Source organism: Balaenoptera acutorostrata, chromosome 20, assembly GCF_949987535.1.
Source record: "Balaenoptera acutorostrata chromosome 20, mBalAcu1.1, whole genome shotgun sequence".
Lineage (NCBI taxonomy): Eukaryota > Metazoa > Chordata > Mammalia > Artiodactyla > Balaenopteridae > Balaenoptera > Balaenoptera acutorostrata.
Genome location: NC_080083.1, coordinates 51,204,034 through 51,229,923, shown reverse-complemented (window position 1 = coordinate 51,229,923; position 25,890 = coordinate 51,204,034). Strand labels below are relative to the sequence as shown.

Genomic DNA, 25,890 nt, shown 5'->3' with positions numbered 1-25,890 from the left:
TTTATTATTAATAGTTTAGAAAAGATTGTCCAGAGTTGCATTCTTTTGATGATGTTACATACTCTTTCAGGGTTGCCATCAGACTTGGCCAAACCTATCCTGTATGTCTGGAGGCAGGGAACCACCTCTAATCCGTGGTGGCCTCACAGTGACTTGTTAGGAGCTTTGTGTCATGTATTTCATGATTTGTGTTTCATGTCAGACCAGGAAGAAATGGAAAACACTTTCCATGTTTGCTTTCCTCATCTTCACAGATTGGATTGCATACGTTCTGTGTGTTTCCGACCTCCTTACAGAAGGAGCCTACTCTGTTTTTATGTGATTTGTGTGTGGCCCAAGTAAACATGTTCTTGTGCTTTGTGCAGTCTTCATGATTTTTGACAGTTCTAAAGACATCCACTGATGTGAAAGTCTGTCTGATGTAAGTGATGTCTGTCTTGTTGAAAACTACACAAGCAAAACAATACAGGCAATGTTTAGTCTTGGAATAGGCTAGTCAATATCCTGTAGCAGTTTTCCTGTTAAAAAATAACTTTCAAATGTTTTAAGAAGCATCTTTTTTGTCTGCTGTACCTTGATTCTTTGTAAATGGAATCATAATTTTGAACGAATGAATTTTTCATTAAACAGGGTTGGGGGAATTAGTGTTCATTCTAACAGGTTTAGTGAAGTAATCAATGAAGTAAAAAATCAGTGGGTGGGGCCACCTGCTGTGTCCTGCTGAGTGGACTGGTTGTGGTTTTCTTTTCTGTTATCATCATCTTCCTTCTGCTTTTTTTTCCTTCTGTTTTTTTTGTTTGTTTTTTGCTTCCTGTTTAGGAGTGTTCTGACTCTCATAATACCTTTCATCTCTGTGTTGTCATTTTCATTACCCATATTTTCTTAGATGTCATGATTCTTTCCCTTCATGATTTTGACCATTATCGTTTTTAGTTTCCATTGTGTTACATTTGTTTTGATATTTTGAAGTTTCTACCAGACTTTTTCTTTTGTTTTTTTTTTCTTTTTTTTCCCCTCCCTTCCAGTAAAATACTTCCTTCTGTTTGAATTTTGATATGATCAGTAATTCTTTAAAAGTATACAAAGTTAATCTGAATTTAAGGCAAGTACAAGTACAACTCAAATGCGTTTTTTTATTGCCTCTATGTGTACTGAGCTCCATGACTATGAAATAAAATGACTGTACACCACATACAGTGATTTACAGGTGAATGTGTGAAGGAGTTCTATCATAGGAAAACACATTTCTTCAGGCCCTTTTGCTGTGTCATATGAAGGTTGAAATGAGTTCATACTGACGTTTCTAACTCTAGTCCAGCTTCATGGTTTCCATGTGGTTTCCTCCAGCCTTTCCTTGCTTCTCTGTAACTCACTCTCCAACATGAGAAATCTTCTTTGCCCACTTTTAAAAATTGTGGTATTTGATTTGTTAGAGGCAAGATCCCTGTCTTCTCATCTTTTTTTTTTTTTAAAGATATGAGACAGTATTTTCCATATAGTTTTTTTTTCTTTTTTTTTAAAATAAATTTATTTATTATTTTTGGCTGTGTTGGGTCTTCGTTTCTGTGCAAGGGGTTTTTCTAGTTGCGGTGAGCGGGGGCCACTCTTCATTGCGGTGCGCGGGCCTCTCATTGTCACGGCCTCTCTTGTTGCGGAGCACAGGCTCCAGATGCACAGGCTCAGTAGTTGTGGCTCACGGGCCTAGTTGCTCTGCGGCATGTGGGACCTTCCCAGACCAGGGCTCGAACCCGTGTCCCCTGCATTGGCAGGCAGACTCTCAACCACTGCACCACCAGGGAAGCCCTTCTCATCTTTTTATTTCCTAAATGAAGCACAGTGTCTCCTACAGATGTAGCTCTGCACCGATGTTGAATTGACATGTTTAGCTTTGATGTTTACCATCAGAATTCTCTACAAAATAGTTGCCTCAGTTTCCATGCTCATGTTCTGACTGCCTGCTTCCTCTCTATTTCTCATCCCTAACCCAGGGCCAGCAGGATGAGGCAAGGTTTTCGTCTTGGTCCTCCGTGCTTCACATAAGCTCAGAGAAGTTTTCTGCATGGGCCAATGGACAGTAAGTGATTGGAATAAGCATTCACTCATTATGTCACTTTCCCAAACTTACTCTGCATCAGGCCAGTGCCAAGCCTAATCAGGAGCTCCAATTCCAGGCTCAGAGTCCTGTTGGGATAACATGTACGCAATGACTGTCCCAGACTGCAAGCTGGGAACCAGGTGGGTACCAAGCGGCTTCGAGGGAGGAGCAGTTCTCACGGCATGGCAGGTGGCCGGGGCGGCTGATGGAGGTGCCATGGGAGCCGGGTCTTGCATTTGGGTGTCTGGGTGAGCATGTGAGGGGAGGGGGACCCGGGGAAGGGGGCTGGCCATGTGTGAGGGAATGTGGGCTGCTGGTCCAGGTGAGGAGTGCTGAATCAAAGCTGCCTCCCCTCCCTGTCCTGATGAAGGCAGGGCCCAGGTCCCCTTTGCTCCCTGTGGGCCTGGGCATCCAGCACTGGGCCCAGCATGAAGCTGGAAATAGGAAATGTTTGATGAGTGGACAAGCTAGTGAATGAATGAATGAAAGAGTGAATGCATGAATGGACGATGAGTAGCCCATGAGTCAAAGTTAGCCTGGAGGCTTAGAGCTCAGGAGATGGGAGGACCAGAGATGCCCAGACAAATTCTGAGAAGCCACAGCCCAGGTTGGGTGGGGCTGGGGCTGGGGGCCCTGAGTCCAGGCGATAGAAGTTCCTCTATTCAGAAATAGCCTTTAGCTATTGAATCCTTGTCTGTCCTACTGTCTGTGTTTTGCATGTTTTCCATGTGGGCTTTGGGGGACACTAACCTCAGCATAGAGATCCAGAAAGGTCACCTGGAGGAGACTTGGCTGGATGGCCGATGCCAAGGGCAACCGAAGATGGGTCTGCATGTGGCTGACCATGGGACACCAGTCACTACAAGGGGCACGCGCCTCACACCTTCATCCCCCGCTCCCAGGCCATCCCTGGTGTTCTTCTCAAACTTAGGTAAATGTGGCCTGTGGTCCAGTGGTAAAAAATCTGCCTTCCAATGCAGGGGACGTGGGTTCGATCCTTGGTCAGAGAACTAAGATCCCACGTGCCGCAGGGCAACTAAGGCCACGTGCCACAACTACTGAGCTGTCGTTCCTCAACTAGAGCCCGTGTGCCACAAGCTACAAAGCGCATGCGCCCTGGAGCCTGTGCCCCACAACTAAACTAGAGAAAAACCTGGACACCACAACTAGAGAGAAGCCCGCACACCACAACAAAGAGCCTGCATGCCTCAGCGAAGATCCCGAGTGCCACAACTAAGACCCGACGCAGCCAAAAATAAATAAATAAATAATAAATGTTTTAAAAAAATGTGGCCTAGAGCACAGAGGCACACAAGACAGCTGGAGCAGGGCCCCCCTGCCCCAGGGCACATTCTGAGGGCTGCCTTTCTGGGAGCATTGCCTTAACCCAGGAGGTAAGTACAGTAAATCCCCTATGTACGAATGAGTTCCATTCCAAGAGCACGTTCATAAGTCCAGTTTGTTCATAAGTCCAACAGGTTAGCCTAGGTACCCAACTAACACAGTTGGCTATATAGTACTGTACTGTAATAGGTTTATAATACTTTTCACACAATACATAAAAACAAAACACAAAAAATAGAACATTTTTAATCTTACAGTACAATAGAACAGCTGGCATACAGGGGCTGGCATTGAGTGAACAGGCAAGAAGAGTTACTGACTGGAGGAGGGAGAGGAGGTGGGAGATGGTAGAGCTGAAGGATCATCAGCAATTGGAGACAGAGGGCAAGCTGCAATTTCACTCACATTGATGGAATGCACTTTGGAATCTTTGAAAGTTTGCAACTTGAAGGTTCGTATTTAGGAGACTTACTGTACACATAGCCACATATGTAATGGCTTCTGTGACGTGTGAAGAACTATGCAGGGACACACCCAAGGACCCCCTTCCTGCCCCCAGGTGTACAGAGAGTGGGAACATGCCTCCCCCTGTTTCCAAAGCTCCGAAGGGAGGTCTTTGGAGAAGAGGTTTTGGTGGAGGAGGATTAGAAACATACTTTCAGGTCCAGTTAATATCAGCAAATTTAAGGGTATTCTCAGTATTTTCTTTTTTAAATTGGTATTATAAGATTTATCTCTGAAGCTCTCATTTTTTAAAAAAAATTTATTATATTTATTCGGCTGGGTCGGGTCTTATTTGTGGCATGTGGGATCTTAGTTCTTTGACCAAGGATCAAACCCACGTCCCCTGCATTGGAAGGCAGATTCTTAACCACTGGACCACCAGGGAAGTCCCTGAAGCTCTCATTTCTTTAGAATGAAATTCAACTAGGAATGTGTGTATTATTCACCTATAAAACTCACTCTTTCCAAAAATCAGACAAGGTTTAAAACATTTTACCAATTTTTAACTTTTATGTGATCTAATTATGTTTTCCAACCTTAATTAAAATGTAATTTTAAATTGCAATTACAAAAGTGAGACATGCTTATTATTGTTTCTTATTATGGAAAAGGGTAGAATCCTAAGAAGTGGGAGTAGCTCATATGAGCAGCTGGGAGAGTGTTGTTCTGGGCCTTTCCTGGTGAACAGGTGGTAGATCAGCCCTGACCATGGGGCAAACATCACATCCCCATTACCACACCTGGGCAGATTCACCCCTTCATTTCTTTTTTCTTTTTTAATATTTATTTTTTAATTTATTCATTCATTCATTTATGCATGCTGCACCAGGTCTTAGTTGCAGCATGTGGGGTCTAGTTCCTGGACCTGGGATCGAACCCGGGCGCCCTGCATTGGGAGTGTGGAGTCTTACCCACTGGACCACGAGGGAATTCCTTTTTAAAAAAATATATATGTTATTTATTTATTTTGGCACCCCTTCATTTCTTTCTTTAATTTTTAAAATTAATTATTTATTTTAATTAATTTATTTATTTATTTTTGGCTGCATTGGGTCTTCGTTGCTGCACACGGGCTTTCTCTAGTTGCGGCGAGCAGGGGCTACTCTTCATTGCGGTGCGCGGGCTTCTCGTTGCGGTGGCTTCTCTTGTTGCAGAGCACGGGCTCTAGAGCGCAGGCTCAGTAGTTGTGGCACACGGGCTTAGTTGCTCCATGACATGTGGGATCTTCCCGGAACAGGGCTCGAACCCGTGTCCCCCACATTGGCAGGCGGATTCTTAACCACTGCGCAACAGGGAAGCCCTCATTTCTTTTTTAAAAAATTAATTTATTATTTATATATTTATTTGTGGCTGCGTTGGGTCTTCGTTGCTGCACAGGCTTTCTCTAGTTGCATAGAGTGGGGGCTACTCTTCTCTAGTTGCGTGGAGCAGGGGCTACTCTTCAGTGCAGTGTGCGGTCTTCTCATTGTGGTGGCTTCTCTTGTGTGGTTGTGGAGCACGGGCTCTAGGCACGCGGCTTCAGTAGTTGTGGAGCGCAGGCTTAGTTGCCCCAAGGCATGTGGGATCTTCCCTGGGTGTCCCCTGCATTGGCAGGCAGATTCTTAACCACTGCGCCAGCAGGGAAGTCTTGGCACCTCTTCATTTCTTTAATGTGTGGATGTCCTAGTAAATATTCAGCTGGCTGCCACTGATGTACATTACAGTGCTGTGTAGATTTCTGTTTTGAACCCTGCAGGAATCAACCCAGCACAGCTGTGCTGGTAACTTGTAAATTCCTACACCTGGAACCTCCAAGTCTGAAGATACCACACTTCCAGCTTTGCTCTATTCGAATGACCTTTTTGTGGAAACTCAAAACACTTTCCACAAAATGCTTATATTAGGAGGCACCAAAGGGTGTGCCTGGGAGAGCCTGCACCAGCTCCCCGGAATCCGGGGAGGCACCCCTGCCCCGCTGCACCCATCCCGTACATCTGTTTCTCACTTGCCTGCTGAAGACACTCCGGTTGTTTCAGCTTTTGGTTATTACGAGTAAAGCTGCTATGAACGTTCTTGGACAAGCAATTTTGCAGGCATCTGCTTTCTTTTCTCTTGGGTGAGTACCTATGAGTGCAATGGTTGCATCTACACATACGTGGTAGGGGTGTGTGTGTGTGTGTGTGTGTGTGTGTGTGTGTGTTTGTAAGACTTTATGTAAGAAGCTGCCAGGCTTTCTTGCCGAGTGGTGGTACCAACTTTATATTCCCACCGACAGCGTACGAGAGTTCTTGTTGCTTCACATCATTGTCTGCACTTAGAAAGGTTGGTCATACAAATTTTAGCCATTCTTCCGGTACCTCGTGGTTTTAATCTGCGTTTCCCTGATGACTAGTGATGCCAAACATCTCTCCATGTGTATATTGATCATTCACATATCTTCTCTTGTGAAGTAGCTGTTCAAGCCTCTTGCCTATTTATTTTTTCATAACTCTAATTTTTTTTTAAATTTTATTTATTTTTGGCTGTGTTGGGTCTTCGTTTCTGTGCGAGGGCTTTCTCTAGTTGCGGCAAGTGGGGGCCACTCTTCATCGCGGTGCACAGGCCTCTCACTATCGCGGCCTCTCTTGTTGCGGAGCACAGGCTCCAGACGCGCAGGCTCAGCAATTGTGGCTCACGGGCCTAGTCGCTCCACGGCATGTGGGATCTTCCCAGACCAGGGCTCGAACCCGTGTCCCCTGAATTGGCAGGCAGATTCTCAACCACTGTGACACCAGGGAAGCCCCATAACTCTAATTTAAACAATTTTTTTCCTTTTATGGTTTTCATGTTTGGGGTGCTGAGACCCAAAAGACAAGGATAGTTTCCTATGTTTTCTTTTTGGAAGCTTGATAGTTTCAGCTTTTACATAGAACTCTATGATCCATCTCAAATTAATTTTTCTGTATGGTGTAGGATACGGGTCAGAGTTCTCATTTGTGGTTGTTACAATTATTCAGATATCCAGTTATTCCAGCATTGTTTATTGAGTAGACTTCCTAAACCATATAATATGAGGTCTTTTGTGACTGGCTTCTTTTACTTAGCATAACGTTTTCAAAGTTTATCCATGTTGTAGCATGTATTACTATTTAAATTTTTGGTTTCAAGTAATTCTGCATTGTATAGATACACCACATTTTAAAAATTTTTTAAAATTAAAAAAATAATTAAAAAAATAATTTTTTTTCCCGGGCTTTCTCTAGTTGTGGTGAGCAGGGGCTACTCTTCGTTGCGGTGTGCAGGCTTCTCATTGCAGTGGCTTCTCTTGTTGCGGGGCACATGCTCTACGCACGCGGGCTTCAGTAGTTGTGGTGCGTGGGCTCAGTAGTTGTGGCACACAGGCTTAGTTGCTCTGCGGCGTGTGGGATCTTCCCAGACCAGGGCTCGAACCCCGTGTCCCCTGCATTGGCAGGCAGATTCTGATTCACTGCACCACCAGGGAAGTCCCCATATACCACACTTTATTTGTCCATTTTTCAGTTGATGGACATTTTAGTTGTTTTGACTTTTTGGCCATTATGAATAATTCTGTTATGAACATTCATGTACAGTTTTCTGTATGGGCATACTTTTTCATTTCTCTTGGGTATATGTCTACAAGTAGAATTGCAGGGTCATGTGGTAGCTCTATGTTTAACCTTTTGAGGAACTGTCAGACCATTCTTCAAAGTGGCTGCATCATTGTATGTTCTTACCGTAAACAATGTATGAGAGTTCCAGAAGGGTCTTAAATGGAGCTTCTGCCTGTGTGAGGTTGAAGTACCACCCTCCTGGCACATGCATGTGTTCACTAACCTGGGAGCTCTCTTAACCCCATAGTTTAGAAACTTTTATGGACGTTTCATCATATAGTCATGATTAATTATTAACTCAATCTCCAGCCCCTCTCCCAGAGGATGGGGGTGGGGCTAAAACTTCCACTTCTAACCCTGACTTGGTCTTTCTGGTGACCAGCCCCCATCCAGGAGCCCACCCAGAGTTGCCTCATTAGAACAAAAGATGCTCCTATCACCCAGGAAATTCCAAGGGATTTAGGAGCTCTGTGTCAGGAACCAGGGGCACAGGCCAGGTATATATTATGTCACACTGCCCTTTCCCTATTGAGTAATTTCAGCACCTCTGTTGAAAATCAATATTGATTCTATATGTGGAGGTCTATTTCTGGACTTTTTATTGTGTTCCACTGATTTGTCTACTCTTACACCAGTTGCACACAATTTTAATTAGTATAGTTTTATGTTGATTTGATTACTATAGCTATACTGTATTTGATTAGCTTTTCATTAAAGGCTGAATTAGAGAAGGCATCTTATATTCACTTGGTTATTACAGCTTTATTTTAATTTATATTAATATAGCTGTAAATCCTTCAAACTTAGTTCTTCTTTTTCAAGATCATTTTGATCCTTTGCACTTCCATATGAATATTAGAATCAGCTTGTAAATTCCTACAAGCAAGCTAGCTGGGGATTTGATTGGGATGATATTGACTCTATAGATCAATTGGGCCATATAACCAACTTAGCAAATCAATATTCAAGAATACATTACTTTTGTTTAATGATGTATACCAATACAGTTAACCAAACCAATCAGGATGAACTCCACGTTGGCAGGTACTTTTCCACATATAGCATGCCAGTGAAAAAACGGTATTTGTAATTATGATCATGGGCACCGTGAGATCATGAAATGCCTCCTGAATTGTCAAGAAAAGTCACGTCAGTAAGGTTTTGATGTCAGGTTGTTGTGACTGTATCACAACTATTTGAAACTTCACAGTCATATGATAAATTTTTAAAAATTTATTTTATTGAAGTATAGTTGATTTACAATGTTGTGTTAATTTCTGCTGTACAGCAAAGTGATTCAGTTATACATATATACATTATTTTTCCTATTCTTTTCCATTATGGTTTATCACAGGACATTGAATATAGTTCCCCGTGCTATACAGTAGGACCTTGTTGTTTATCCATTATATATATATAATAGTTTGCATCTGCTGACCTCAAACTTCCAACCCTTCCTTCCCCACTCCTCCCTCCCCGTTGGCAACCACAAGTCTGTTCTCTATGTCTGTGACTCTGTTTGTTTCGTAGATAAGTTAATTTGTGTCATATTTTAGATTTAGCATATAAGTGATATCATCATATGATAAATTTGGATTTCTTTATCAAGTGGACCTCAATTCAGCTCCGTGGTTTGACAAATATATGAAATACCTACTACCTGCCAGCTCTATGATGCTGAGGTAGGAACATAGGAACAGCCATATTCCTGCCTCAGAGCCGAGGATGTGTGATCAAATGTAACATTTCATTCGTCTCAGAATCCTGGGTAGCAAAAAGTTTATGATACTATGACTTATTTACTCCGTGGTATTTGTGTTTTCTGTAAAGAGAACCAGAAATGTGAAATTTATCTTTTATCCAAGATAATACCTTTTGAATTTCCAGTACTGATTACCAGCAGGGCCATACTTTAATGAACATACCTTATGTTTCCTCTGAAAGCTTGGCCAAAATTTGAATATTTGTCTCCTCTCTGTACATTTTTTTTCCATGCAATTCAAAGTGCTGCTTCCATCTTGTCAAAATGGATAGGGTACCCATAGCCAAGGACAGAGCTGAAAGCAGCACCTGGCAGCCCAGTCAGATGGATAGAGCTGCATGATTTCCTGAGGCAGCTGGGCGCTGAATGCCTGTCTCTGAGAGTGGCAGCTCAAAGTTTGCAGTAATAGAGTCAGGGAGACAAGACATACACCACACACTAGTGAAAAGTAACAGTATGGAAAGTAAGTAACAACGCAAGGTAGGCAGTATGTTACTAAGTGTCACAGAACACACAAGTTAGGAAGTCCGGGGCCCTGGAGAGCCTAGCAGAGTTGCTGCAGCACTGGAATACTTTGTGCAGGGAGAGGGAATTGGATAGGTGGGAGGAGAGTGCTGAGTGCAGGCAGCTGATGAACAAAGGTGGAATGCAGGAATCAACGGGCAGGTGGTGGTCGGGGTAGAGTTGGGCACAGGTGGAGCTGAGGGGCTGGTGGGCACAGGTCCTCCATGCCACCTGGGTGCAGTGGGAAGAAATGGGGAAAGTTGGGCAGGAGCTGGACAGGGAGGAAACACAGACTGTTGGGTCTGGCTTCCATCTGGTGTCTAACCATGAGCTTCTGAAGGTTTTTTACTAGGAAAAGTTATGAAACCTGGTGTTACATTCTCAAGATCACAGGACTTCTCATCACAAGTTGTTCTCATCACATATTATTTTGTTAAATGACACCAGTTGCAGTGCTGGAGTTTACTCTGAATTTTTATTTCTTAGAGTATCAGAATTCATGATTATTATATCATCAATATGCACCCTCTTTATTGTGAGTGGCACACAGGAAGCCTTGTTTTTGCTTCTCCAGTGAAGTGATAAAGAACAGACTGGTGTGCTGACATGGGCAAGTTATTCAACCTCTCTGTGCCTCCGAGGAGTAATATGTGGTCAGTCAGAGCATCCATCAACTAGAGGTGTATCGTGAGGATGGCCTGAGCCAGAACCTCAGGCTGAGATAGAGCAGCTGAGACAGAGTCCTTAGAGCAGTACCTGGCATGCAGAGAACGCTGCACAAGACTTTGTTAACTGAATCACAGGTAATTTTGATAGCAGGTTCCGTCAGGACAGCCCCAACATAAACACTGGAGGTGTCAGGCCTTGTTTGAATCTCGTTTTATTCTAGAAAGAGGGTTTTCAAGTGGGGTAGCATCCTGGGATAGCCCCTAGAGCCTCCTCAGAATGGCGGGTTAGAGCTGGAAGAGGCTTCTGAGAGCAGCACGTGCCGTGGCTCATCTTGCAGGTGAGGAAACTGAGAATGTGGACAAGATGGTGGGACCCAGGCCACACCACTCATCAGTTAGTGGAAAGACCCAAGTGGAAATCTGAGACTTCTCCCCGGTGCCTTCTTCCTTCTTACTCTGCTGGCACACAATGTGGCTGGACCACTGCAGAATTTTGATGGTGAGGGTACATAATCATTTTTATGGAGTGTAACTGGCTTAGTTAATAAGTATTTAAATCATCCTTACTGACTTTTTTGCCTGCTTGTTCCATTAATTACATAGCAACATGTTAAAATCTCAAACTCTATTAGTGGGTTATTTTTCCTTTTGGTTCTGTCAATTTTTGCTTTGAACATTAGGCAGTTATGTTATTATATCGATTTTGTAAACTCATTTACGTTAGGTGGGGGGTTTTTTTCCACTTCAGTCTAAAGTCTCCAACTTCTTTCTTTTTTGGCTGCACTGCTCGACTTGCCGGATCTTAGTTCCCCAACCAGGGACTGAACCTGGGGCCACAGCAGTGAAAGCACTGAGTCCTAACCACTGGGATGCCAGGGAATTCTAAAGTCTCCGACTTCTAATTGTAGTTTTCTATACATTTACATTTAATGTAATGATTGACATGGTTGGGTTTAAAGCCACCACCTTGCTGTTGTGTATTTGTTCCATCTGCCCTTTATTCCTTCTCTTTTGCCTTCTACTAAATTATTCATGTACTTTAAAAATTTTGTTTCATCTCCTCTATTGTATTTTTGGAATATATATTATGTATGTTAATATATATTTTATATATTATTTTTGCTAACCTTTTTGGATCTGTGGGTTGGTATATTCTCACCAATTTGTAAAATCTGTACACATTCTCTCTTTAAAAATTTCTTCTGGGGGCTTCTCTGGTGGCGCAGTGGTTAAGAATCCGCCTGCCAATGCAGGGGACGTGGGTTCGAGCCCTGGTCCGGGAAGATCCCACATGCCATGGAGCAACTAAGCCCATGAGCCACAACTACTGAGCCCGCATGCCGACAGCCCATGCTTTGCAACAAGAGAAGCCACTGCAGGAGGAGCCCGCGCACTGCAACGAAGAGTAGCCCCCACTTGCTGCAACTAGAGAAAGCCTGCGCACAGCAACGAAGACCCAACGCAGCCAGAAATAAATTAAAAAAAAGTATTTTCTTCTGTTCCATTTCTTTTTCCTTCCTTTTGAGAGTCCAATTTCATGTACATTAGACCTTTCTGATCTTGTCATGGGTCTCTAATACTCTTTTCTGTTATCTTTTTTCCTTATTTTCATTTTTTAAATGTTTATTTATTTTTGGCTGCGTTGGGTCTTTGTTGCTGTGCGTGGGCTTTCTCCAGTTGTGAGCAGGGGCTACTCTTTTTTTAAATTTTATTTATTTATTTATTTTTGGCTGTGTTGGGTCTTCATTTCTGTGCGAGGGCTTTCTCTAGTTGCGGCGAGCGGGGGCCACTCTTCATCGCGGTGCGCGGGCTTCTCACTGTCGTCGCCTCTCTTGTCGCGGAGCACAAGCTCCAGACGCACAGGCTCAGTAGTTGTGGCTCATGGGCCTAGTTGCTCCGTGGCATGTGGGATCTTCCCAGACCAGGGCTTGAACCCGTGTCCCCTGCATCGGCAGGCAGATTCTCAACCACTGCGCCACCAGGGAAGCCCAGGGGCTACTCTTCATTGCAGTGCGTGTGCTTCTCATTGCAGTGGCTTCTCTTGTTGTGGTGCACGGGCTCTAGGCACGCGGGCTTCAGTAGTTGTGGCATGTAGGCTCAGTAGTTGTGGCACACGGGCTTAGTTGCTCCGTGGCATGTGGGATCTTCCCAGACCAGGGCTCAAACCTGTGTCCTCTGCATTGGCAGGCAGATTCTTAACCACTGTGCCACCAGGGAAGTCCCTTTTCCTGTGTTTTGATTCAGATGATTTCTAGTGATGTGACTTTGAGTTGAAACTTCCTCTCTTCAGCTGTATTCAGTCTTCTAGGGTGTGGCCTTTCTGGTGTCCCAGCTGGTTGCTTGGGCTGCACCAAGATCTCTTCTCTTTGCTTCAACATCTCCCAGTCCTGCAGGACCTCTGCAATCTCTGTTTAGCTCTCATGTAGGACCTGCAGACAGAAGAGGTTCAAAGAACAGTTAGGTTGCTTTAATAAAACTTCCCCCAGTTCTGTTTACTTATGTGCATACATTTATGAAAAAAATAGGGATAATACCGATTCTGTACCCTGCCTCATTCTAGTAATTCTCATCACTGGATATATGGACTAATTGTTAGGGGGAAAAAAGCCTTAGACATTATTGAGACAAATCTCCAATATAATTCAACTCTTTAGTCTTAATCAAAACTTGAATTTTGGGGGCTTCCCTGGTGGCGTAGTGGTTGAGAATCTGCCTGCCAATGCAAGGAACACGGGTTTGAGCCCTGGTCTGGGAAGATCCCACATGCCACGGAGCAACTAGGCCCATGAGCCACAACTACTGAGCCTGCGCGTCTGGAGCCTGTGCTCCGCAACAAGAGAGGCCGCCATAGTGAGAGGCCCACACACCGCGATGAAGAGTGGCCCCCGCTTGCCACAACTAGAGAAAGCCCTCGCACAGAAACAAAGACCCAACACAGCCCAAAAAAAATTTAAATAAATAAATAAATAAATAAATAAATAAAAGATGTCATCCTCAAAAAAAAACAAAAAACTTGAATTTTTTTTTTTTTGATGTGGACCATTTTTAAAAAATAAATAATTAATTAATTAATTTATTTTTGGTTGTGTTGGGTCTTCGTTTCTGTGCGAGGGCTTTCTCCAGTTGCGGTGAGTGGGGGCCACTCTTCATCACGGTGCGCGGGCCTCTCACTGTCGCGGCCTCTCCCGTTGCGGAGCACAGGCTCCAGACGTGCAGGCTGAGTAGTTGCGGCTCACGGGCTTAGTTGCTCCGCAGCATGTGGGATCTTCCCAGACCAGGGCTCGAACCCGTGTGCCCTGCATTGGCAGGCAGATTCTTAACCACTGCGCCACCAGGGAAGCCCCTTGATGTGGACCATTTTTAAAGTCTTCATTGAATTTGTTACAATATTGCTTCTGTTTTATGTTTTGGTTTTTTGGCTGTGAGGCATGTGGGATCTTAGCTCCCTGACCAGAAGTCAAACCCGCACCCCCTGCATTGGAAGGCGAAGTCTTAACCACTGGACCGCCAGGGAAGTCCCCAGGAGAAGTATTTTTATCATAAGACAAATTCCCAGCAAACTGCAAATTAAAAATATGTATGTATATATGAATCTCTCTCTCTCTCCGGGCATAAAAATAGGGTCATCAATAAATTATGTTCAGGGACTTCTCTGGTGGTCCAGTGGTTAAGAATCTGCCTTCTAATGCAGGGGACGTGGGTTTGATCTCTGGTCTGGGAACTAAGATCCCACATACCGTGGGGCAACTAAACACGCGTGTCACAACTAGAGAGCAGCCCGCACATGGCAACTAGAGAGGAGCCCACAACAAAAAGCCCACACACCACAACGAAGACCCAGTGCAGCCAAAAATAAATAAATAAATAAATAATGTTCAAGTATAGACACTTACTGTATTTAGAACTAAAATTGCAGGGGGATTTGAGTTTAGGAAAAGAGGATTTAATACAACTCCTAACCGTTAACCAAGAAATTACATATATGTTTATAAAACATACGACAGTGGGTTTCAAACTACAGTGACATTCAGGATCCATTTGATACATTTAAGGAATGATGTCATGATTTTATTTTATTAAAAAAATTTTTTTGGCTGCACCGTGTGGCCTATGGGATCTTAGTTCCCCAACCAGGGATCGAACCTGTGCCCCCTGCAGTAGAAGCACGGAGTCTTAACCACTGGACCGCCAGGGAAGTCTCCATGATTTTATTTTAAAAGGCAATGTTTCTAACATTTGGGAAATTGCATCTACTGCAACTATTTAAACATGATGGAAATTTCTGCTATTATCTTAAATGTGTAAGCTTACAAATTTTCACAGAACTAGTTTGTTGGGTACTTTCGCAAAAAGCTTTGAGGATCATGAGTCCAGCCACCCTTTTCTGTAGCCTGAATCATCGTAAGAGACACAAATGGGCCTCCCTGTTTTCAGTTTTGTCCCACACAGCAGAAAGGTTGATCTTTGTAAAAGTTAAATTGGATCATGTTGCTCATTGCTTGAAATGCCCAGTGGTTTCCCATCTCAGGTGCTGAGGGCCCCATGGAGCAGCAGCCTCTGAACTGCTCCCTGGCTGTCTCTCCCCTCATGCAGGGCCCCCCCCCCCGCCCCTGACACACGGAGCATATAGTACTCCTGCCTCTGGGCCATTGCCCTTGCTCTTTGCCCAGAGGTCACCGTGGCCCTGGCTCATGTCCTTCAGGCCTCAGGTCAGAGGTATCCTCCTCCTCCGGCCCTCCTGCCCGCCTCTCAGACCTCTCACTCTGCTCTATGTGCTGCTCCTTGGCTGTGCCTATATGTGTTCACGTGTGCACTGTGGGTCCTCCGTAAGCACCACCAGGCAGGTGCCCCGTGGTCTCGCTCTCTTCCTGCACCTGTGTCCAGCATGGACACACCCCCAGATGAGAGAACAAAGGTTTGTAAGCCCTTTGGGTGGGGTGTGTCTCCTCCACATCTCCGCCTTCAGCTGCTCAATGTAAAGAGCAGCGATGCTGCTGAACCCCGAGAGCATCTCCCGGTGCTCTTCCCCTGTCTCAATGGATCTTGTGTGCTGCTTCCTTTTGGCCCCGTCTTTCACACGTGCTGATGGGACGTGGCTGCCGGGTCTGCTCACTGCTCTCTGTCCAACCCTGGCCTGTGACTGGTATACAACGGGTGCTTACTGAGCACTCGGAACGGATGGAAGGGCCGGTACAAGCCCCCTCTGCTCTGGAGCCTTTTCTGACTATCCCAGTGTCGGTGACCTGTTTCCTTCTCAGAACCGTGTGGTTGTTACCATTTCCACTTGCCTGGCATTGTCCATCTTTTCATCAAGGGGCCTTGTGTCTACATAGGAGGGACATTGTTGAGACACATCAGTTCAATGGGACAAACTCACCCTCTTTATACCTATAGGCCTGGGTTCCCTGCATGCAGTGGACACTCTGTGTTGACGAAAAAATGTGAAAAGCAAGTGAACGTTTCTAGTGAGCGGCCTTACATAAGTTCAACAGCGCACAGCACATACTCCGAACACAGTCAGTTACTTTATCACAAGGAAGCTTCCGAATGCCAGGTAGAGTTGTGGTTGTCCCCCACCAGAGCACCAGGACCTCGGGACAACACACTGGTCACTTTGACAACTGGTTTGAAAACATCAGTTATACTTGATGGGATGCTCTTTCTTTTTTTTTTTTTTTTTTTTTTTTTAATTTTATAGCTACTTTATTTATTTATTTATTTATTTTTGGCTGTGTTGGGTCTTCGGTTCGTGCGAGGGCTTTCTCTGGTTACGGCAAGTGGGGGCCACTCTTCATCGCGGTGCGGGGACCGCTCTTCATCGCGGTGCGCGGGCCTTTCACTATCGCGGCCCCTCCCGTTGCGGGGCACAGGCTCCAGACGCGCAGGCTCAGTAGTTGTGGCTCACGGGCCCAGCCGCTCCGCGGCACGTGGGATCTTCCCAGACCAGGGCTCGAACCCGTGTCCCCTGCATTAGCAGGCAGATTCTCAACCACTGCGCCACCAGGGAAGCCCTAGGGATGCTCTTTCTTTTGATCGACTGTGTTTCGTTTGAAAATGAAAGGTTCCCTACTTATTATGGGTTGGCCAAAAAGTTCGTTCGGGTTTTCCCGTACGGAAAACCCGAACGAACTCATTGGCCAAACCCAATACTTCCATTCTTGTCTCAACACCACCTAAAATCTCTCCCACGTATAAGTATTTAACGAAACTACTTTTCTTCTGTCTAGGAGATTCTGCCACGCTTATGGTTCAAAGCAGTGTTAACCCCTGGGGGTTCATACTATAACCGCAAACACATCTACGGCAAATGAGACAGACAGATGTCGCATTCAGAGGGGCACGTTAATTTCCATTTCTTTAAAATGGGTTTTTACACAGAGAACCCCAAGTGCCGGGCTCTGCCACCGGAGCCCGACCTGCCTGTGGCCCTCGAAAGCTTCCCGCTCACTCCAGGCCCACGGCGTCGGGACGCTGGCCCGCGCTCCTGCGCCCCTCCCCTCGCCCCCTCCCCACGCTCCCCTGGACCCTCCCAGCGGGCCCTCCCCACTCTCCTCCCGGAGGACCCTCCCCCTGCCCCCGTGGACGCTCCCCACTCTTCTCTCCCTCCTCGTCGGCCCGCAGACACTCACGGTGGGGTCTCACAGCCACTGCAACCGTGGAAACGCGTGGATTTTGGCTGCTAATACGAGGCAGGCTCCGGCCACGCTTGAGGATGCGCGCGTGACGGCAGCGGCAAAGCACGGGGCCGGGTGCGGAGTGTGCGGGCCCCCGCCACCTGCCCCCGCCGACCTTGACCCCGGCCCAGCCCCCGCCCCGTCCCGGTTCCCCGCTCGGCGCGGCGCCGTGCGTCGGCTCGGCGGCTCCACGGCCGCCCAGCTCCGTACCGGGTTTTCCAGGCCGCCAGAAGCCGCGCCTGCGTCGGGCGCCGCGGCCGACGTGCGGGCGCACGGCCGGCGTGCCTCGCCATTGGCCAGCCTCTGGTAGCCCCACTGCCGTGCACCGCCGCTATAGGCGGGTGCCGCCGTCAGTCACGGGCCAGGCGCCGGCCCGCGGCGCGCCGCGCGTGTCCCGCCCCTCGCCGCCGCTCGTCGCTCGCCGGCCGGCGGCCTCGCTCGGCCCTCAGCTCCGTGGCGGCGGCGGAAGGCGGCCCGGGCCCTCGCAGGCCCATGGCGGCGGCCGCGGCGCTCCCGGGCGCGGGCGGGCCTCCCGCGGGCGGCGGCGCCGGGGGCGGCGGGGGCGCGGGCGGCGGGTCCCCGCCGGGCGGCTGGGCCGTGGCGCGCCTCGAGGGCCGCGAGTTCGAGTACCTGATGAAGAAGCGCTCGGTGACCATCGGGCGCAACTCGTCGCAGGGCTCGGTGGACGTGAGCATGGGCCACTCGAGCTTCATCTCGCGGCGCCACCTCGAGATCTTCACGCCCCCGGGCGGCGGCGGCCATGGCGGGGCGGCCCCGGAGCCGTCGGCGCAGCCCGGGCCCGACGCGGGCGGCGACTTCTACCTGCGCTGCCTCGGCAAGAATGGCGTGTTCGTGGACGGCGTGTTCCAAAGGCGCGGGGCGCCGCCACTGCAGCTGCCGCGCGTGTGAGTGGGGCCCGAGCCGGGGGGGGGGGCGGGCGGGCGGGGGTGCGGCCTGGCCGGCGGGACCCGAACCCCCGACCACGACCTCTACCACGACCCGGACCACCGACTCGCGATCCACGACCCCCTACCCCCACCTACGACCAGGAGGACCCAGATTTGGGTCCTGACCCCCACCCCCCGGGATCTGCCGCCTCCACCTACAAGACCCAGTCCCCGGCCAGCGATCCCCGCCTGGACCTAGCCACGAGTAGGACACAGTCAGGACCCAGACTCGGAGCCCCATTCCGACCCCAAGCCCTTGTCCATCTTCCCAACCAGGACCTAGATCCTGACATCTGGGCTCGTTCTTCCTACGACCAGAACCAGACCCAGACCCCATCATCCCGGCTGGATCTCAGTCCATGACCCCAATGTCCCGACCTCATCCACCGTACCCACGACCTGAACACAGACTACAATCCCTGCCCGGGACCCCCCATCCTCACCTATCCAAAGCTGGAGGCTCAGGCAGCTGTCCACGTGGGCTGAGGTTTTCTGGGGTACTCTGTGCGTTCTGGGAGTTCGCATATATTTTTCGTAACTAGCATGTAGGTAATATAGAATAGAAATGTAAAACTCTGGTTGGTGGAACTGCCCAAAACAAAAATCTGTGTCTTCTTAACTGATGTTGGGTTATCTGTTACTTTCTTTTTGTTCTACACGTTTTCAGTAGTGTATTATTTCAATCGTGTGTTTTTTAAGCTGCAAGGACTTCTTTTTCTCATTGTGTTTTTTGTAGCCTAAAAATTGAAAGCTCTTGAAGCATGATGGATTTTTAAATCTGTGCTCTGAACCTTAAAATTTTGGAAAACTAGATACTTTCAACATAACTTTTTTTAAAAAGTCACTAAATTATTTAGGAATTTTTATAAGGTGTTATAGAGTATAATTAAGTGAGCTTCTTGAGGAACTGTCAGTCCTGCTACAAAGCAGTTCAGCTTGGTTCTCTGGTTTTGTGAAGTTATTTAGTCTGCTTGAAAAACAAATTTGCTCTCTAGGAAATGCTAATTATTCTTCAGGGGCTTTCTAGATTATTCCAAGTAGAACCTTTCTTCACAAACTGGAATTTTTGACTGCTTTCAGTTGTTGGAGATGGTGATAAGAGCTCTTGCTTTTCTTTATTTCTTCACTTTTGTATGTGGGTGCTGTGTTACTGCTTAGCCTGGAAAGCTGCACCAGCTAGTTCCTTAAATCTTGATGGGAGCATTTCAAAGAATGTTATTTTTCAAACCAGAACGCTGTTTGTGTGTATTTATACTGTAGATTGCATAAAATCGATAGTAGGTACCTGATGGCAGCTTTTTAATTTGATGGTTTGTTGTTTACAAATAACTTGGCATCACAGCAAAGGGCGTTATATTTTTACTCTGAGAACTTTGAGGTTTTTGAAGAAAATTCTTTTATTATCATTCAGCCAAAACCATTTGCCTTGACCTACCAAACATGGAAATAAATTGATTTTTATGTGAGGGAGCAGAATTCAGACTTTTTGAGGAGTGGAGTGAGGCTTTCAGAGGAGATGAGTAAGAAGGGCGATGGGGGGACTTCCCTGGTAGTCCAGGGGTTAAGACTCCACGCTTCCAATGCAGGGGGCACGGGTTTGATCCTGGGGAGCTAAGATCCCACGTGCCACGTGGCAGGGCCAAAAAAAGGAAAACCAACAACAACAAAAAGCAAAACAAAAATAAAAAATAAAAATAAAATATCTTAAAAAAAAAGGTGATGGGTAGTTGCCGGGTCTCTGGCCTTCATCTCCAGCTAGTGCACAGTGAAGAGTCCCTGGGCCACCAAGGCTACCACCAACCCTGGATTTCTTCTGGGCCTGGGAACCTCTGCCCATACTGACAGAGGGGAGTGGTTTTTTTCACGGAAGGGGTTTTGGCATTTTTACAGTGTGAGATGAGTGGATATCTGTTAGGATTTTGCAGCACCTCCCTTTTTGTAAGGCATTGTTTCCAAGTTGTTGGTGTAGGGTGATCATAGATACAGGTTACAGGAAAAAAACTGTGTAAAGACGATTGGTGCTAGCTAAATGCAGAGAAATTGTTTTAAAAATCTTTTTCTTGAAATTAAACTCAGTTTTATGTTCCAAGTTCTTTTTAACATTAAAAATAATTAAATTGTGAAAGTTTAAAAGCAAATGTAACTTAGAGTGATTACGCAGAGGTTGAAATTTTTTTTTTTTTGGCCACGCCCAAGGCATGCGAGATCTTAGTTCCCTGACCAGGGGTTGAACCCACGCCCCCTGCGGTGGAAGTGTGGAGTCTTAACCACTGGACCACCAGGGAAGTCCCCAGAGGTTAATAAGTATTGTTACTGTTTATTTCATACTTGCTTACTGAATTGAAAAATCACTGAGGAGTTTTAAAAATATGACAACCTATGGTTGGTCTCTTATTTGAATAACAATGACTTTATTCCAACTTTAAAATGAACTTAAATTTTGTAGTTAGTATTAAAAGTTTATATACAGAGGACTTGGAAGAGTATATAAACACTTTAGGCTTAAAGTATGGTTCACTATTTTATTAAAATACTAAAGTATTAATTTGTGAGGAATAGAGGAAAATGAGGACTGTGATCCTGTATGTTGGTGTCGTGAGTATTTTAAATGGTTTGGGTAAGATCTGAGTACAAGCACCTTCTCCATGGTGGTTGGTAAGTTCCATGCCTAGTGAGGACCAGCGCGTGAGTGTGTATGTTGGGGGGGTGGGGGTTTGAGCTGAATATGTACAAGAGTGCCATAGTGTGGTTTTCCAGAAAACAAGTGATTTCCAAAAATCCTTGGTTTTTGGCCAAGTATGCAGGGCTGTGTGTACAGAGATGCAACTTTTTCCTCCCCAGGAGCGTCTGACTTGTTGGAAGTTCAGGTGTTATTGGGACTGGGGGGGAGGTGGTCTGTGGAGTGATCTAGGTGGGGGAGCCCTGGGCTACCTGGGCTGGGCTTCTGAAGTGGACAGGTAGAGTGACCTTGCAGGTGTGGCTGGGCCAGCATCCAGGCACTGGAGAGAGAGAATTCAGGCTGGAAAGGACTTTGGGGACAGGTTTGTGGAGCATGATGTTTGCCTGGGCCTGGTGGGGGAGCATTTTCACAGTGGTCAACGAGAGAATGAAGAATGTTCTCTTTGAGGACAGGGTCCTTGTTTGTCTAAGGACCTGGTCTGGCGCCTGAGTGAGCAGTAAAGTGTTTTAGGAAGATCTGCTGGGCAGGAATGTCTGGTTTTGCTGCTGTTGCTCTTCTTGTGGCCATGGTAGCAAACGAAGCATAATTTATAAATAAAAATAAACAACTCTTTAACAGTTGTTTATACTTTGAAATGTCAAGTGAATCTGATGTATTTTCCAATCAGTAAGATCCTAAATATCTAATAGCCAAGCATAAATAGAACAAGTTGAATTTACTATTGCCCAAAGATATTTAACATGCAGAACTGCAGTTGTGTTTATTTAGAAAGTGACCCTGTTTCTATGCTGAATTAACTGCCTATCGGTTGGTGATACAGCACACCTCCTCTTTCTTATGTGGCATGTTTTAACTTGCAGATGAAGTTTGGTAATGTCACACTTGAAGACTTTCTCACTAAATCACAGGTAGCATCCTCTAAGGTGAGGACAGGAGAAAGCTGAGCAGACAGTGGCTTCTGGAGCTTCGCAGGTGAAGACTCCAAGAAGAGAACTGAAGGATCTCACAGTGACTCAGTCCTGCTTAGATAATAGGGATTGGGCAGAACCAAGGTTCCCAGAGAATACCAGTACCAGGAAGAAGGAAATAAGAAGGGGTGTACCAAGAGAGGAGAGCCTTGGGAAAAGGACAGTGACCTGCAGTGTCACCCTCCATGGGAAGCCATGGGCTTGGTGATTAGGGTGTTTTGGAGGATGAGGAAGGAGATGGGGTGTGGGACTCCTGGGTGAAGAGAGGGAGGAGGGAGTGGTGGTGTAAGAAGTGTTTGTGGGGAGAGGGTGGATATTCTAAGGAAGGCAGAGGCGATATTAGGGTTAGAAGGAGTAGAAACCATGTGGATCACCAGGGTGAAGTGGGTGCGGGAACCACTGAGATATGTAGCTGAGGCCCAAAGAATGGACACAGATGAGGTGTGGAGGATAGAGTTCCCAGTAGGAGATGATAAAATGAGGGTGTCTTCTTTTTTTTAAATTTTTATTGGGGTATAATTGATTTACCATGTTTTGTTAGTTTCAGCAAAGTGAACCTGTTATACAATTACATATATCCACTCTTAGATTCTTTTCCTAATAGAGGCCATTACAGAGTATTGAGTAAGTTTCCTGTGCTATACAGTAGGTCCTTATTAGTTATCTATTTTATATATAGTAGTGTGTATGTGTCAATCCCAGTCTTCCAATTTATCCCTCCCCTACTCTTACACCCCTCCCCACCACCATAACCATAAGTTTATTTTCTACATCTGTAAGTCTATTTAGGTTTTGTAGATAAGTTCATTTGTAGCCTTTTTTAGATTCCACATATAAGCAATATCATATGATATTTGTCTTTCTCTGTCTGACTTACTTCGCTCAGTATGAGAATCTCTAGGTCCATCCATGTTGCTGCAAATGGCATTATTTTGTTCTTCTTTTATGGCTGAGTAATATTCCATTGTATATATGTACCACATCTTCTTTATCCATTCCTCTGTTGATGGACATTCAGGTTGCTTCCATGTCCTGGCTATTGTGAATAGTGCTGCAGTGAACACTGGGGTGCATGTATCTTTTCGAATTATGGTTTTCTCCGGATATATGCCCAGGAGTGGGATTGCTGGCTCATATGGTAGCTCTATTTTCAGTTTTTTAAGGAACCTCCATACTGTTCTCCATAGTAGCTGTACCAGTTTGCATTCCCACCAAAATGAGGGTGTCGTCTTCTTTTATTTATTTATTTATTTATTTAAGGCTGCGTTGGGTCTTTGTTGCTGTGCACGGACTTTCTCTAGTTTTGGAGAGTGGGGGCTACTCTTCGTTGTGGTGTGCGGGCTTCTCATTGTGGTGGCTTCTCTTGTGGAGCACGGGCTCTAGGTGCATGGGCTTCAGTAGTTGTGGCACATGGGCTCAGTAGTTGTGGCGCACGGGCTTAGTTGCTCCATGGTATGTGGGATCTTCCCGGACCAGGGCTCGAACCTGTGTCCCCTGCGTTGGCAGGCGGATTCTTTTTTTTTTTTTTTTTTTTTATTTTTATTTTTATTTTTATTTTTTATTTTTTATTTTATTTTTTTTATTTTATTTTTTTTTCTTGTTCAAACAGTTGGAAAACTTTATTCAAGACTATTGCCATAGGGGAGAGAGATGGGGCTCAACTTCAAATAAAATAAGGACAGCTGGGGATTTGTAGCCAAGGAGCAGAGTGAGGGGCAGTGGATGGAAAATTATGAAGAAGAGACCTCGAGGGTAGGGGGATTCTTGCTAAACTGGCCTTATAGGATTCTTGCTAAAGGCAGTCCAGGGACTTAGACATCAAAGGTGGGAAATGGGGAACTTCATCAGGTATCGAGGGGTTGGCAGGCGGATTCTTAACCACTGCGCCACCAGGGAAGTCCCGAGGGTGTCTTCTTAGAAGACCTAAGCAGAGCCACTAGTGAGGTCTGGCATGTTTTTTTGTTTCAGGGCTGCAGGTTTGGCTGAAACACCTTCATTTTATGACCTGAGACTCTGACCAGCTTGTAGGCAGAGCTAAGATCTGGGGTCTAGGATGGCTGGAGTCCAGGACCCAGAAGTGGGCGACATGTAATGGCAGATCCATAGCAGAGGAGCGGAGGTGCTTTACACTTCGGAAAGTGCTCAGTTTACAAATTAATTGCTTTTAATGACCACTATGTATTTTTTTTAAAAGCTACAATATATATTCATTTGGCAAATTGAGATACATTTTTATTATCACTGATTTGTAGACATTGGGAACACAGTGCAGCTATTTTAGCATAATTATTACTTTACTAAGTTAAAAATAACCCAATAACCAGCTTACTTGTACTTTACATAGTGTTTAGTAGTTCTTCTAGTGGTAAAGCTCAGTCTATTCATTTTAATGTTTACTTAAGGAATAGTTTAAGATGGTTAGATTTAAAATAATTTTAATTTCTAACAGAGTTTGAGAACAAGGCTACATGGTGGGACCTGTCACCTGTAGTGGTCATTTGTGTGCCAGCTAACTGTATCAGGAGAAGGCAAGGATGGGCTCTGGGGCTGGACAGACTGGAGTCAAATTCCAGCCCTGCCACTTAACCTATCTGAGTTTTAGTTCCCTCACTTTTTTTTTTTTTTAAAGAAATTCACGGTCTTTTATTTATTTATTTATTTATTTATGACTGTGTTGAGTCTTCGTTTCTGTGCGAGGGCTTTCTCTAGTTGCGGCAAGTGGGGACCACTCTTCATTGCGGTGCGCGGGCCTCTCACCATCGCGGCCTCTCTTGTTGCGGAGCACAGGCTCCAGACGCGCAGGCTCAGTAATTGTGGCTCACAGGCCCAGTTGCTCCGCGGCATGTGGGATCTTCCCAGACCAGGGCTCGAACCCGTGTCCCCTGCATTGGCAGGCAGATTCTCAACCACTGCGCCACCAGGGAAGCCCAGTTCCCTCACTTTTTTTTTTTTTTAAATATTTATTTATCTTTGGCTGCATTGGGTCTTCATTGCTGTGCGTGGGCTTTCTCTAGTTGCAGAGAGCAGTGGCTTCTCTTGTTGTGGAGCACGGGCTCAGTAGTTGTGGCTCATGGGCTCCAGAACGTAGGCTCAGTAGTTGTGGTGCACGGATTAGTTGCTCCGCGGCATGTGGGATCTTCCGGGACCAGGGCTCGAACCCGTGTTCCCTGCATTGGCAGGCGGATTCTTAACCACTGCGCCACCAGGGAAGCCCAGTGTTCCCTCACTTTTAACAGGGATAATAAGTGACATTGTGTGGCACGGTTAGCACCATGCCTGTGCCCTTGCCCTTGCTAGACATCAGGGGCTGCTTGTATTTTATCTATCACAGTGTCCTGGTGTGGAGGGGCCTATGGAGATCTAACGCGACAGAAAATATGACATGGGGGTGAAAATGTCCTCAAGGGGCCAGCACTCTCCAATTTGCTCATAGCTCCACACACATGCACACGTGTGTGCAGTAAATTCATCAAGAGCCTCTGGGAGTAGTGAGTGAAGTTTGAAATTTCTTCAGCTGGGAGAAGTTGTCTTTTCCCTGCCAGGACCTGAGGATAAAGCCAGGCCATGGGACGTGGATGGTGTCGTCCAGCACGCCAGGTCTGTCTGGGGGTGCCCTCTCCCCCAGAGCCTCCGTTCTGGTTCTCCTCCACTCCAGTATGTCGGCTTCACCACAAACCTTCCCCGTTTCAGGGGGAAAGGAAAAGTGCCTCTGCCTTGGGGGCAAAGTCAGGAAAAGGAACTGGTTAAAAGTCATGTCCTGTTTGCCGTCTGATTTGAAGGATTCTTGTTCATTAATGCCATTGGCCAAACTCATTTTGTAAATGAAGGATGGCTTCTCTGTCCAGTCGAAGAACTTTGCAATTTACAGTATACTGTTTTTCTTTCTAAAACTGCCTTTTTATTGAAGTGTAACGAACCGCATACACTTTTTTTAGGAAATTATTTCTCATTTATTTATTTAGTTGCGCCGGGTGTTAGTTGTGGCAGGTGGGCTCCTTAGTTGTGGCTTGCCGGCTCCTTAGTTGTGGCAGGCGGGCTCCTTAGTTGCAGCATGCAAAACTCTTAGTTGTGGCATGCATGTGGGATCTAGTTCCCTGACTAAGGGTCAAACCCGGGCCCCCTGCATTGGGAGCACGGAGTCTTTTTTTTTTTTT

General features: G+C 46.1%; 1 protein-coding gene and 1 long non-coding RNA gene across 3 annotated transcripts in view; one reads left to right on the top strand and one right to left on the bottom strand.

Annotated features, from left to right (window-relative positions):
• Positions 1 to 10,255: 10,255 nt before the first annotated feature.
• On the bottom strand, positions 10,256 to 17,342 carry LOC130705805 (uncharacterized). Its single transcript, XR_009006202.1, has 2 exons — positions 17,097 to 17,342; positions 10,256 to 12,896 (listed from the first exon to the last, which is right to left on the bottom strand). It is a non-coding gene; the product is annotated as an uncharacterized LOC130705805 (long non-coding RNA).
• Positions 17,343 to 17,618: 276 nt separating this feature from the next.
• The window catches only part of FOXK2 (forkhead box K2), a 72,717-nt gene continuing 64,445 nt past the window's right edge, over positions 17,619 to 25,890 (top strand). For both annotated transcript variants that reach the window (XM_057535952.1, XM_057535951.1), the window contains exon 1: positions 17,619 to 18,046. In XM_057535952.1, coding sequence (XP_057391935.1) covers positions 17,634 to 18,046 — 413 coding nt within the window. In that variant the 5' untranslated portion in view covers positions 17,619 to 17,633. The remainder of the gene's footprint in view (positions 18,047 to 25,890) is intronic.